A 14,350-nucleotide genomic window follows, 5' to 3' on the forward strand; every position below is an offset into this window, starting at 1 on the left:
GCACCCCTCTGTATGCAGTATGTAGAGCTAAAATATGCTATTGCATTCCTCTGCCCCCAGCAAAAGGAGAAATCAACTCTTTGGAGTTTAGTATGTACCAAGAGAGCTGCTCTTGTTCCTTCCCCTGGGGTACTCTAGAAGCCTGTGTTCTCTCACTGTAGCTGTTAAGTAGGTTTTGCAGGGAGGTTAGAAGACAACTGTGTGAGGCACACTTGTAAAAAGGTTCTAAGTTACAGAAAGAATAATTTAAAACGTTGCTCTTTTGTGGGTGTATAGTACTAGTTTTTAGTACTCTACACTCAAGGCGATATAGAGGAGTGGTATTTTAACTTAACTGACTGATGTGCTTCCCAACCAGGATTATGTCTTTGCTCCTGCCTATAGGTCAGATTTCCCACCTCCCACCTCCCATTCCACATTCCCTTTCTTTGAGTCACAACATGGACAGGGAATAGACCCTGATTCCCCTTTCAAACATTTTCTCTCTCCCCTCATCCCTGCAAATAAGCCACAGAGACTAGGTGGACAGATTATGGCCGCAGCATAGAAACTTAAAGCATATAAAGTGACAATACAATTACATGAAACTAATACATACAACAAACTGCAACGGCAGTGACCAACACCCAAAGCCAGTAGTCAACAAGCTGTTGACAGCCTAAAACCTGGCTGTAGAAGCCAATGCGTTGAAGGGGTTGTTGGCAGGCTGAGATCCAGACCGTAGAAGTTACCTGATGTGAGCTGAGCACTGCTCATGCCCTGCGGGATAGTCAAGTCATTCACTGAACCTCCTGCCAGGTAGGACAGGTTGTGAATAAGCCTGAACTTCCCAGGCTCTTTCTTTGGAACCATTCCCAAGGGGTGGGGTATATCACCATATTAGAAATGGGCCTTCTACCCTACCCAAAACACTGGCAGACATCATAAACTGCTCTCTATCTCAAGGCCTCTACCCAGACGATCTCAAACTGGCTTCTCTCAAACCTCTCCTTAAGAAGCCTAACTTAGACCCCGCTGACCCGAACAACTTCCGTCCGATTGCCAACCTACCACTCATAGCCAAGATCATGGAAAAACTAGTGAACATTCAAATCTCAGAATACATTACTCCTCTTCCCGTCCCAATATGGATTCCGCAAAGCTTCCAGCACAGAATCCCTCCTTGTTTCACTGACAGACTACTTGATTCTGGGCCTCGACAAAGGACAATCCTTCCTTCTGATTATGTTAGACCTTTCAGCAGCTTTCGACACCGTTAACCTCGCCATCCTCATAAACCAACTCTCATCCATTGGAATAACAGGTACAGCTCTAACCTGGTTCAAAACGTTCCTCAATAACAGAAGCTACAAAGTGAAAATCCAGAAAAAAGAATCTCCCCGCCATGACGCTCCAGTAGGAGTCCCACAGGGATCTTCCCTATCACCCACCCTATTCAATATTTACCTACTCCCGCTGTGCCAGCTTCTAACCGACCTAAAACTCAAACACTTTGTCTATGCTGACGACATCCAGATAGTGATCCCTCTTAAAGAATCTCTCGTCAAAACTCTCGAATACTGAGAATCATGCCACTCAACTATCAATGACCTACTCGCCAGCCTAAACCTCATTTTAAACACCACCAAAACGGAACTCATGCTAATTTCTCCAGAAAACAACAATAATTCCAGCACCCCCCAAACATTCAACTCTCCCCTCAAGTGAGAGACTTAGGAGCTATAATTGATAACAAGATGAATTTGAAAGCATTTGTCAACCGCACTACAAAGGACTGTTTCCACAAACTCCAAGTGCTGAAAAGGATAAAACCGCTTTTCCATTTTCAAGACTTTAGAACAATACTACAAGCAATAATCTTCGCAAAGTTAGATTACTGCAATACTATCCTACTAGGACTCCCATCCTCATATACTAAACCTCTACAGATGGTCCAAAACGTGGCAGCAAGAATAACGAATACCAGAAGAAGAGACCACATCACACCTATCTTAAAAGATCTCCACTGGCTCCCTATTCACTTCAGAATCATCTACAAATCCGTTACCATCATATATAAGTCCATCCACCACCTTACTTCACTTGACCTTCAATACCCGCTCAGCCTACACAACTCCCTTAGACCAACCAGAGAAGCCTACAGAGGATCCCTCCAGATACCCAATACGAAATTCACACGACACATAACCTCAAGAGAACTGGCTCTCTCGACAGCCGGACCATCACTCTGGAACTCCATCCCCACTAACCTTCGCCAGGAACCTTGCCTGCCAACTTTCCGAAAAAGATTGAAAACTTGGCTTTTCAAACAAGCCTTCCCAGACCACATCTGAATCACAACCATCTATTCAAAGAATGTAGCCACTCCGGTTCTGTAAATAATTATTAATTTATGAGTTTAATAACCTTCTACTGTTTTTTCTCTTGTCCCAGTTCCAGTACCCCTGTTTTATTGTAACTGCAACTCTTCTGCACTAAATTCAGTTTGTATTTTTTTTGCACACCTTGTTCGAATGTAAACCGGCATGATGTGATTTTTCACGAATGCCGGTTTATAAAAAACCTAAATAAAAAATAAATAAAATAAATTTCTGAGCAATCGTACTCTCTGCTCCACTTCATGTGCATTTAAAGACTGCATTGTGCACAGAATATTTCTGGACAGGGGTCCACCCTGTCAAGGGATCATAAAATCTTCAGTGAAACCAGAGGTTTTCTCTGCTTCTTTTCTTTTTGCCGGGTAGCGCTCTAACCATGGTCTCAGTGTTGACTGGGGAGATCACTAAATCCCTTGGTGCTGCATAGAGGGTTGGGTGGCTGCTACCTATGGTCCCTTGAAACCTGGCACTGGGTAGCTGGGTGCCCATTCCCACATGAGGAGCAGACATGCTTAAATTTGCAGTGCGCCCACGTGCAGGGCCTGGCATTGAACTGCTTACACGGGTCACACCTCTACCCCAGCAGGCGGTAGGAATCTACCCTCTTGGACTTCCTCTTCGGCCAATGCCGAAACAGTCCCGACCCAACTCCGCCACCACCTCTCTCCGACTTCTCCCCTAACACATCCCTCCCTGTCTGCCTAATCCCTTCAGGCTTCTCCTGCCCATGTTGTGTCCTGCTCCCCAATGCTGATCACTCTGTCACAGGGTCTTAATAGAACACTGGGTAGAATTTGAAGGCCCTGGTGTTTTCATGGAATTTCATACAAGGATTTTTTTTTTCCTTTTGTGAATCTTTTAATTACTGATTCATAAGTTTGATTTTTAATTCACACTACAAAAGGATTCTATCTGTTCTGTTAACTTGGACTGCATCTATAATGTCCACTTTCATACAATAATATCCCCTTTTAGGACATTACAAACACACTGTGTGTAGACCTGCAGACTTATTTTGTTAGTGCCCACACATTTCCAGAATAATTAACCAGCTATTTTACATTTTTGAGGAGTTCTCTATGGTGCTTACATGAAGAGTTTCGTAGAAATAAAAATGATCGACATATTAATCTTTTACTTCCCCATACACACACACACACACACACACACTGCCTAGCTTTCCAGAAAAAACATGTCGTACATATTCAGGAATTCAGTAGATATAAAAAGTGCACTCTGAGCTGAATAAAAAAATAAACTCAGCCAAAAATAACAAAGACAGTGATAATTACATTAAAGGCTTTAATTATGAAATTTCATTACTGTTTTTGCTCCTGGGGAATCATCAGATAAGAGAAGTCACAGTGTGTCTGCTTCCCATTGTGAGCTTCAAAGTACCTGCATTAAACTCCATTTCTGTGGCTATCATGGGTTGGCTAGCATTTGAAAATTCATGCTAGCTGGCGAGGTTTCTTTTCCAGCTTCCTGGTAATGTCTACATTTAAAGTGCATAAAGGAAGCCACATAGTGAAAATATTTAGCTGCCTTGCAGGGTTAGATCTTATAAATATCAGGTCTGTCTGCCTATTTCCTGCCTAAGGGGGTTTATCGCGTGCGTTAGGTTCTTATTGCGTATGATAGGATTTAAATTAGCTGGAGGGGAGGGGAAGGAGTCTGCCGCGGCGGTAGCACGACGAATAGCTACACCTTTTATGGTGTCGCTATTCGCTGTGAAAGGCTGCACTGTGGCCGGTGAAATCGCACCGCCGCGGTGTGAACTGCTGCGGTCTTTCGCGGGCCCGCCCCCTTTTTCGCAGGATTCATCATTCCGCGAGGAATGATGAATCTTGCCCTAAGTAAGGTGGTTTGATCCTTTTGAAAATGGATTCCATAGAATTCATTGGGAAGAAGTGTGCTTATCAAAACAGTATAACAGAAATGGTAACTTTCCATATATACACCTTCACATGGCAATTTGAAAATGCCAATTGGTAAACTGTAAACTTGTTTCTTTGCCATTTCTGGTTGGTATATTTTCTTCATCTGTCTCTAGACCAGAGAGAAGGCAGCTGGCACTCCACCGTGTCATTGATGTGTGCCATTGACCCCCCAATACACTTTCTGTAAATTCTGTATTTCAGCACTTATTTGTGGCGCTGTTCCAAGCAACGTAGTCACGTTTTTGTCTGTCTCATTGAGTAGCAGATAAAGAGTTTGAATTTCATCTCTTCTGTAATGATTCACAGTGTGATGTGAAGTCTATTTGGGGTGAATTTTCAAGGCCTTATGTGAGGTTTGTGCATGCAGAATTGGCATATATGCATGTAAGTAGCTTTTGTGCGGGCCAAGCACATTTTCAGAAGACTGCAAGTATACTTATAGTTCTGCTCCTGCGTGGAAAAGTGTGAGCAGAGAAAGAGGGTGTTTCAGGGAAGTTGCAAGGGTATTCTGGAGCAGGGTCAGAAAGTACACGCACACTCGCATATTTTATAAATAGATTAAGATTAATTTTAAAAGCCCAATGCGCACATTAATTAGGGGATGAGCAGATTTTAAAAGCCGCCCAGATATCGCGTGTACATAAACACGCGCATGTTATAAAATAGCTGGATCCCTGGGCATGGGCTGATGCACGCATGCACACAAGCACGTGTGTGCCTGCGTGCTAGTTTGAAAGTTACCGTCCCAATGCGCATATGTTATCAAACATGCACTCACGCTTTTACATCTGTAAACTATAATCTGATTTCTCTTTTGTCTTCAGTTTTTGGGTGGAGGTCTAGGTGAACTGATGGAGGTCTCTGCAGACTGGTTCCTGGAAGGAGTAACCTAGTGGTTAGAGTAGCAGGTTGAGAACCAGGGAAGCCAGGGTTCGATTCCTGCTTCTCCCACTGATTCTCCTTGTGACTTTGGGCAAGTCACTTCTTCCTGTATTGCCTCAGGTACAACATAGATTGTAGGCTGACTCGGGCAGGGAAATAACTACAGTACCTGAATTGTAGATAAGAACATAAGATTTGCCATACTGGGTCAGACCAAAGGTCCATAAAGCCCAGTATCCTGTTTCCAATAGTGGGTAATCCAGGTCACAAGTACCTGGCGGAATCCAAAAGGTTGATAAATTCCATGCTGCTTATCCCAGGGATAAGCAGTGGATTTTCCAAATCTGTCTTAATAATGGTTTATGGATTTTTCTCCCAGGAACTTGTCCTAAGCTTTTTTAAACTCGGCTACACTAACTGCTGTTACCACATACTCCAGGAATGAATTCCAGAGTTCAAAAGGCATTGAGTGAAAAAAAAAATATTTTCTGCTATTTGTCTCAAATATGTTACCTATTACTTTATTGCGTGTCCCCTAGTCTTTGTACTTGTTGAAAGAGTGAACTACTGATTTGCATTTACCATTCCACGCCACTCATTATTTTATATACTTCTATCATATCGCCCCTCAACCATCTCTTCTCTAAACTGAAGAGCCCCTAACCTCTTTAGCCTTTCCTCATAGGGGAGTTGTTCCATCCTCTTTATAATTTTGGTCGACCTCCTCTGCACTTTTCTAATTTTGCTATATCTTTTTTTGAGATGTGGTTACAAGAATTGCACACATTACTCGAGATGTGGTCACACCATGGAGGAATAGAAGCATTATGATATTCTCTGTTTTATTCTCCATTCCTTTCCTAATAATTCCTAGCATTGTATTTGCTTTCTTGGCCTCTGCCGCACACTGAGCAGAAGATTTCAACATATTATCCACGAAGATGCCTAGATCCTTTTCCTGAGTGGTGACTCCTATTGTGGAACCATGCATTATGTAGCTATCATTTAGATTGCTCTTTCCTATGTGCATCACTTTTTACGTGTCCACATTAAATATCATCTGTCATTTGGATTCTCAGTTTCGCGGGACCCTCTTGCAATTTCTAACAATCCTCTTGTGATTTTAAATAATTTTTTTATCATTGGCACATTTGATCACCTCACTTATGCTTATATCTAGGTCATTTATAAATATGTTAAACAGCAGTGGTCTTGATATAGATCCCTCCAGTTGGACACTTCACTGTTCACCTTTCTCTATTGAGAAAATTGGCCATTTAGCCCTCTCTGTTTTCTATCTTTTAACCAGTCTTCCACCCACCATCGAACATTGGCTCCTATCCTATGACTTTTTAATTTCATCATAAGGTACTTTGTTAGACACTTTCTGAAAATCCAGATCCATTATATCAACTGGTTCACGTTTATTCATGCCTTCAAAAAAAATGTTGTTGAAGCAAGACTTCCCTTGACTAAATTCATAAAACATAAGTTGTCACATTGGGTCAGACCAAGGGTCCATCAAGCCCACTATCCTGTTTTCCAACAGTGGCCAATCCAGGTCACAAGTACCTGACAAGATTCCAAATAATAAATAGATCTCATGCTGCCATCGGGCAGTGATAAGTAATGGCTATTTTTTAAGTCTATTTAGTAAATAGCGGTTTATTGACTTCTCCTCCAGGAATTTGTCCAAATCTTTTTAAAACCCAGCTATGCTAACTGCCTTAAACACATCCTTCAGTAAGGAATTCCAGATCTTAATTGTGTGTTGAGTGAAAAATAATTTTCTCAGATTTGTTTTAAAAGTGCTACTTACTAATTTCATGGAGTTGCCTCTAGCCTTTGTATTTTTGAAAGAGTAAATAACAGATTTACATTTACCCCTTCTATTCCACTCATGATTTTGTAACCCTCTATCATTTCCCCCCTCAGATGTCTCTTCTCCAAGCTGAACAGACCCAACCTCTTTAACCTTTCCTGGTACGGGAGCCGTTCCATCCCCTTTATCATTTTGATCGCCCTTCTCTGTACCTTTTCCAATGCAATTATATCTTTTTTGAGATGCAGCCTCACCATGTTGACTTTGTCCCATTAAATATGACTGTATATTCAGTAATTTTGTACTTTATAATTGTTTCAACCATTTTTTACAGCACTGACATGAGGCTCACCAGTTTCCTGGATAACCCCTGAAATCCTTTAAAAAAAACTGGCATTATGTTGCCCACCCAACAATCCAGGTAGCATAGCTGATTTCAATGATAGTTTACAGATTACTAATAATAGGTTTGCTATTTCAATTTTTAGTATTTTCAGCAGTCTGGAATGTATACCATTTGGTCCAGGTGATTTGCTACTCTTTAATTTGTCAATTTGCCTTATTACATCTTCCAGGTTCACTGAGATTTGTTTGCATGCCTCTGAATCATCACCTTTAAATTTCATTTCTGACATGGGTATCTGCCTTACATCTTCAATAAAGACCAAAACAAAGAATTCATTTAATCTCTCTTCTATGGCCTTGTCTTCCCTTAGTGCCCCTTTTACCCCTTGATCATCTAATGATCTAACTGATTTTCTTGCAGACCTTTTGGTTCAAATGTACCTGAAAAAGTTTTTATTATGAGATTTTGCTTCCACAGCAAACTTCTTTTCAAATATTGTCTTTGACTTCTTTATCAATGTTTCTTGCCAGTTACACTGGCAAGAAACAAGTTAACCATTCCAGCAGTTGTTTGACCTTCCTTCCACTTTTTTTTAATGTGTGGAATACATCTGGTCTGGGCTTCCAAGATAATATTTTTAAACCACATCCATGCCTGATATAAACTTTTAACCTTTGCAATTGCTTCTTTCAGTTTTTTCCTAACAATTTTCCTCATTTTATCATAGTCTCCCTTTTGAAAGTTAGTTGCTATTGCAGTAGATTTCCTTAGTGCCCTTTCTCCAGTTATCAAGTCAAATTTGATCATGTTATGATCACTGTTGCCATTGCACAACAGTTTACAAGATTCAAACAGAATACAGATAGTTAAACATTTGCTGATCATTGAAAAATAACAACAATGGGAGGGATTTCGGGAGGGGGAGAAACAAGGGAAGAATTGGAAAGAAAGGGAAGGAGGATAGTAACGTATTGAGATTTATCTTAGAGGCAGGCTCTTTGTATTGTTTCTTATAAATTCATTGTGGTATGACAATGGTTGAAGCTGGTTGCTGTTTCATTCTTGCGTGGGTTTGGTTAGTGGTACTGATTGTTGTTAGTTCGTTGATTCAGCTGATTGTCAATGTAGACTTTGTAGAAAAGCAATGTTTTTAGATCTTTCTTGAATGTTTTGATGTTGGTTTGCATTCTCAAATCATGTGGGAGGGAGTTCCATATTTTCGAGCAGGCAATGGAGAATGCTCTATCTCTAGTGGTTGATAGGTGAGCATCTCAGATAGGAGGAATTGTTAGACGAAATGTGTTATTTGATCACAGGTTCCTATGGGCATTTTGTGGGGTAATTTTTAAACCTGTTTGTCTTTGATGATCGGTGTGTACTAATTTATGTATGATGGTCATGGTCTTGTGTTCAATTCGAGATTTTATAGGAAGCCAGTGTAGTGAAATTAGTATGGGGATGATGTGATTGTTCTTTTTTTTTCCGTTTAGGATTCTAGCTGCTGTGTTCTGTAGAATCTGAAGAGGTTTGATATTATTGTATGGAAGACCAATCAGGGAATTGCAGTAGTCAATGGTTGAGAAAATATTAGTAGCTGCAGTATAGTTCTGAAGTCGCATGAGTTTAGGAAAGGTTTTATACGTCTTAGGGTTAGAAGTTTGTGATATCTTTCTTTGATTTTAGTTGTTATGTGGTTTTTGTAGGATAGGTTTTTGTCAATGATTTCTCCAAGGTTTCTGGTGTGAGTGACAGGGGTTATTGGGTTCATTTGATTGTTAGCTCTGAGTTGGGGTGGTGGTGTTGGATTGGGTTTTCTGTCCATGATGATTATTTCGGTTTTGTCAATGTTGATTATGAGTTTTTATTTTGTTAGAAGTTGTTTGATTGAGTCAAATAGAACAGATGTTTCTTTATATGTTTCATCGCGGGAGTTTTTGATGGGAATTAGAAGTTATATGTCATCTGCGTAGAGGAAGTGGGTGATTTGATGATCACTTAGTAGCTGGCAAATGGGTAGAAGGTATATGTTGAACAGAGTGGCAGATAACGCTGAGCCCTGTGGAACTCCAGTGTGGAGGTTAATTTTCTTAGAGATGTTGTTGTTGATTGATACTTGGTAGCTTCTCTTGGAAAGATAGGATGAGAACCATCGTAGGGTAATGTCAGATATACCAATTTCTGTCAATCGTTCTAGGAGTAGTTGATGGTTTACTGTATCAAATTCTGCTGAGAGGTCGAGGAGTATGAGTAGGTATTGTTTTCCATTGACGAATCCTCTTAGTATAGTGTCATTTAATGATAGGAGAGTCTCTGTGCTGAGGTTCTTTCTGAATCCATATTGGGTTGGGGATAGGATATTGTTTGTTTCAAGGTATTCATCAAGTTAGGAGTGAACAACTTTTTCGATGATCTTGGCTATGAAGGATAGGTTTGAAATCAGGCGGTAGTTTGTTAGGTTTTTTGGGTCGAGATTATTCTTTGTCAGTATAGGTTTGGTTATTGCTGATTTGAGGCAATTGGGGTAGCTTCCTTCAGTAAGAGATAGGTTGACGATCTTGGTGATTGTTTTTGTTATAGTAGATTCAATTGCCTTGAAGCTTATTATGTGGATGCTGTCCAGAGGGTGGTTGGCAGGGTTCATTTTCTAGATGATTGATTGGATCTCTAGGGTGGAGGTGGTGTCAAAATTTGTCCATTTTGAATTTACTTTTGTGCTCAAACATATGGGCTGAGTGTTTGTAGTGCAAAATGCACAGTTGGCTTATTTACTGGTAACTCTCCAGTAATGCTTCATGTATAACTGCTTTCTTCAGGCATAAACTCATGAAGTTCAAAGAACAAAGATAGTAATTCTAAAATATATATACAAAAAACGGGTTGAATGAGCACAAGTTTGAAACTTGTGAAGAGGGGCACCAATTGTGAAGACTTCAACCCTGGGTACTGGCCATTTGCTCACCTTTCATATCCATTCATAATTCAACCTTAAAAAAAAAATCTGTATAAAATTCTGGAGGTAATTTTCAAAAGAATTTGTATGCATAAAACTGGGTCTTACATGCTCAAGTAGGCTTTTGAAAATTGCTGCTTTTACACATAACACCTTTGAAAATTGGGCTGAATTGTGAAAGGGTTTTATGCATATAAATGGGCTTTTGAAAATTGCCTGGATATATGCTACTTTTACATATGTAACTCTTCTGAAAATGACCTCCTATGAGTATATCTCATATTTACTTACCTCGTGACGGAATGTGAAATGGCTGAGCATTCAGGCTGCAGCTCTTAAGGAGGTGCTTGGGAAATTTAAATATCAACAGGGGAGCAAGCTTGTAGGTGACTGCAAATGTACAGGGAACTGGAGAGAGACCAGGAAGGAGACTGGGAAAAAGCACAAATATATGGAAACAAAACCCCAGTGTATCTTTTATATGCTTGGAAAGTGTTGTTTCCCAGATTGTTAGATGTTCATTGAGATATATTTAGTGGAACTTTTAGGCTACCTGAGTTATCTATATGTGTTTTGGCTACAAGCTTCCTCCTACTCCTTTTGGATTTCCAGGTCAATTGGAACTGATCTGTACAGGAGCTGTGATTCGATGAGCTCTTCATTCACCTCTATGCTGAGTTTTTCCGAATTTTAATACTCTCCTCCCTCCTGATTAGACTTGCCACTGCAATGAGATCCGTTGGCCATGGTCCATGAATCATGGTTTGTTTTTTTCTGGAATCTGGTACATATTACCCTCGAGGTGGTTTGGTTTCCCTCCAAAGAAGGTTGTGAATGCTGTTTGCGCAGCACCTCAAAGTCCCAGCTGGTCTGAGGAACAGACACTTGGCTTGGGAGTCTAATCTAGAACTCCTGCAGGGCAATAAATAGTGTTACCATTGAACCATTAGACTAGCGCCATCAGAACATACAGTTGTACTCAAGTTTTACAAGATGTGTAGCATTTCAAGAAAACATGAGTGAACAGACAAAACACGTCTGTTATTTTTAATGTTTCAAATTAAACTATTATGTGTCACAGAATTGCACAATCATTAAACCATAGCCATAAAGGAAATAATAAAATGGTCCTGTACAAAAGTTTGCATACCCTTAGGTCTTAATACCAGGTACTGCCCCCTGTGACAAATTGCATCTTTTGTGATAGTTGTGAATGAGGCCCTTTATTTTCTCATGGGATAAAGCTGCCCATTTCTCTTGGCAAAAAGCCGTCAGAACCAATAAATTCTTTGGCTGTCTAGCATGAACTGCACGTTTGAGTTGTCCCCAAATTGGCTCAGTGATATTGAGGTCAGGAGACTCTGATGGCCACTCCAGAGCCTTCACATTCTTCTGCTGAAGGGTCGACTTGGCCTTATGTTTCAGGTCATTATCATGTTGGAAAGTCCAAGTATGCCCCGAGCGCAGCTTCCTGGCTGATGAATGCAAATTATCCTTCAAAACTTTCTGATAAGATGCTGCAGTCATCCTGCCATCAATTTTGACTAAATTCCTTGTGCCTCTCTAGCTCGCACACCCTCAAAATGCAGAGATCCATCTCCATGCTTCACGGTAGGGATGGTGTGCTTCACTTCAAAAGCCTTGTTGACTCCTCTCCGAACATAGTGTTTATGGTTGTGACCACAAAGTTCAATTTTGGTCTCATCACTCCAAATTATTTTTTCCAGAAGTTTGAGACTTTTCTAGGTGCTGTTTAGCGTATTGTTTTGCAGGCTGTTTTGTGGCATTGGTGCAGCAATGGCTTTTTTTTCTGGCAACTCTACCATGCAGCCCATTTTTGTTCAAGTATCTCCGTATTGTGCATGCTGAAACACCCACACCACTTTGTTTCCGAGAAGCCTGGATTTCAGGCTTTTTTTTTGCATCCCAACAGATTTTCCTGATAGTTCTGTCTGAAATCTTTCTTGGTCTACCTTGACATTAACAGAACCCATAATTTTCCACTTCTTGATCAGAGGTTGAACAGTGCTGATTGGCATGTCCAAATCTTTGGATATCTTTTTATATCCTTTACCTGATTTATAAAGTTGAACTACTTTTGCTCACAGGTTCTTTGACAGTTCTTTTGCATTCCCCATGTTTCAATATCCACCAAAGTGAGTGCAGCCCTAGATGAAATGCACAAGGGTTTCTCAAGAGCTAAGAAATCCATTGAATATTTATACACAGATGCTATGTACAATCAGACAAGACACAGGTGTTGATACCTACCCTTCATTGCCATCTCAGCCAGTGTGTGTCAACTTCAGTGTGAATTATCAGCCCAAACATTCAAGGGTATGCAAACCTTTGAGCAGGATCATTTTATTATTTCCTTTATTGCTATGGTTTGTTTAATGATTGTGCTATTTTGTGATGCATATTAGTTTAATTTGAAATACATTCAAAGTAAGAAATGTTTTGTCTGATCAGTCATGTTTTCTGAAAATGCTACCCATCTTACAAGTTCTTCCAGAGGTATGTAAACTTACGATCACAACTGTGTGTGTATGTGTGTAATTTATGCTAGTTAAACTACATCTATTCTGTCACTCCTTGCAGTGTGACTAGGCAAGAGCATATATTCTTAAAGCATGTGTTAGTGTAGTTATTGTACTGGTTTGATGTTTATGAGAAATAGATCAGCGATGCACTGAACTTGTTGGGTAAAACAATTTTATTTGGTCTTGCCCTAGGCAGCAGCATTGTCCTGAGTATGTGCGTGCCTGAGTGTATGTATATATAGTAAAATAATATATAAGGCAGTTTTTTTCACTAATCATGTTCCTAATAGATATACATTCTATAAAAAAATAGAAACAACTGGAACACTACCGCCAGCTGTGACCTTTGTAACCATGAGCGCCACGACTTTGTAAAACATGTTGCAGTTTGATGGATGACTTCTTCTATGATTTGTGTAACGCCGTGGTAGCAATCAGTAGACATTTTAACTATGATAATCTAGTACATCAGTTCAACGATTGTGACATTACTCTTCCCCCCCGATGAAGCCATTTTCTAGCGAAACATCTAAAGACCTTTTGTTGGGGTGTGCTTAGTTGTGAATACCTTAAGTCATTTTGACTCCCATTGGAGCAGTTATTCCAAGGAACAATTTAAATGATCTTTACCTAAGCAACTTTTCATCTTTAGAGGATTACTACAAGGACCTTCAATTATTAAAAACTTTTTGTAGAGGCACTTTGGCACTTTATCACGCCGCGGTAGCAAGCAAATACAATTGTATTTTTATTGTATAATTATAATAAAGAGTCAGTTTTTATATATTCATTAATTTTATACAAATTTCATCTTTTTGGAATAATGTTTTTGATTTTGTATAGTGTTCCAGTTTCTGTTTTTTACAGTGTGCTTTAAGTCAATGACAGAGATAGCTCATTAAGTCTGTGGTTAACTCATTCTTTTATTTTCTTTTATTTATAGAAAGCAAATCAAAAGGTCTTCAGTGGGTGATAGATACAACCATCGGGTATCCCAGAGCTGATCCTATGGACATCCAAACTTGGATCCTTGGCTATAAAAAACCGACAGTCACACATGTATACTATAGGTAGGATCTGAACTTTATAGCCATGCATGTAATTGTAAAGTGATGAGAGAATGTTACTGAGAGCTCTGGCATTGCAGAGTAATAGCAGACGATGTGGATGTGTTACCATCGTTTTTCAGCCTTAATCCTGTGGGTGTTCTCCCGTTTGGAACTTTTTTCTTTACAGACTGTGAAAGCTTTACTGTAAAACTCGTTAAGTATATGAAATGACTGACTGAAATGTAGTACAAAATGTTGTATTGTTGTAAAGAGACAGTCTCTGAAATGATGAGTAAAATGGTTCAGGCAGCAGCCAGCAGAATTCTGCTGCACACTCATTGCAAACAGTGGTTTATTAAGCAGTGAGGCACAACAGCATGTGAGCTGGTAAGAGATATTGGCACACATCTGGTAAATTGGGATGTATGAGGCAGAAGGCT

The 14,350-nt window shown here is 39.9% G+C and overlaps 1 protein-coding gene across 3 annotated transcripts in view; it reads left to right on the forward strand.

The window, feature by feature from the left end:
- LPGAT1 (lysophosphatidylglycerol acyltransferase 1) overlaps positions 1–14,350 on the forward strand; it is a 254,068-nt gene that overhangs the window by 147,493 nt on the left and 92,225 nt on the right. For all 3 annotated transcript variants that reach the window (XM_029593253.1, XM_029593256.1, XM_029593254.1), the window contains exon 6: positions 13,805–13,931. In XM_029593253.1, the coding sequence (XP_029449113.1) occupies positions 13,805–13,931 (127 nt within the window). The remainder of the gene's footprint in view (positions 1–13,804; positions 13,932–14,350) is intronic.

The sequence above is a fragment of the Rhinatrema bivittatum genome, chromosome 3 (genome assembly GCF_901001135.1).
Source record: "Rhinatrema bivittatum chromosome 3, aRhiBiv1.1, whole genome shotgun sequence".
In the NCBI taxonomy this organism is placed as follows: Eukaryota; Metazoa; Chordata; class Amphibia; order Gymnophiona; family Rhinatrematidae; genus Rhinatrema; species Rhinatrema bivittatum.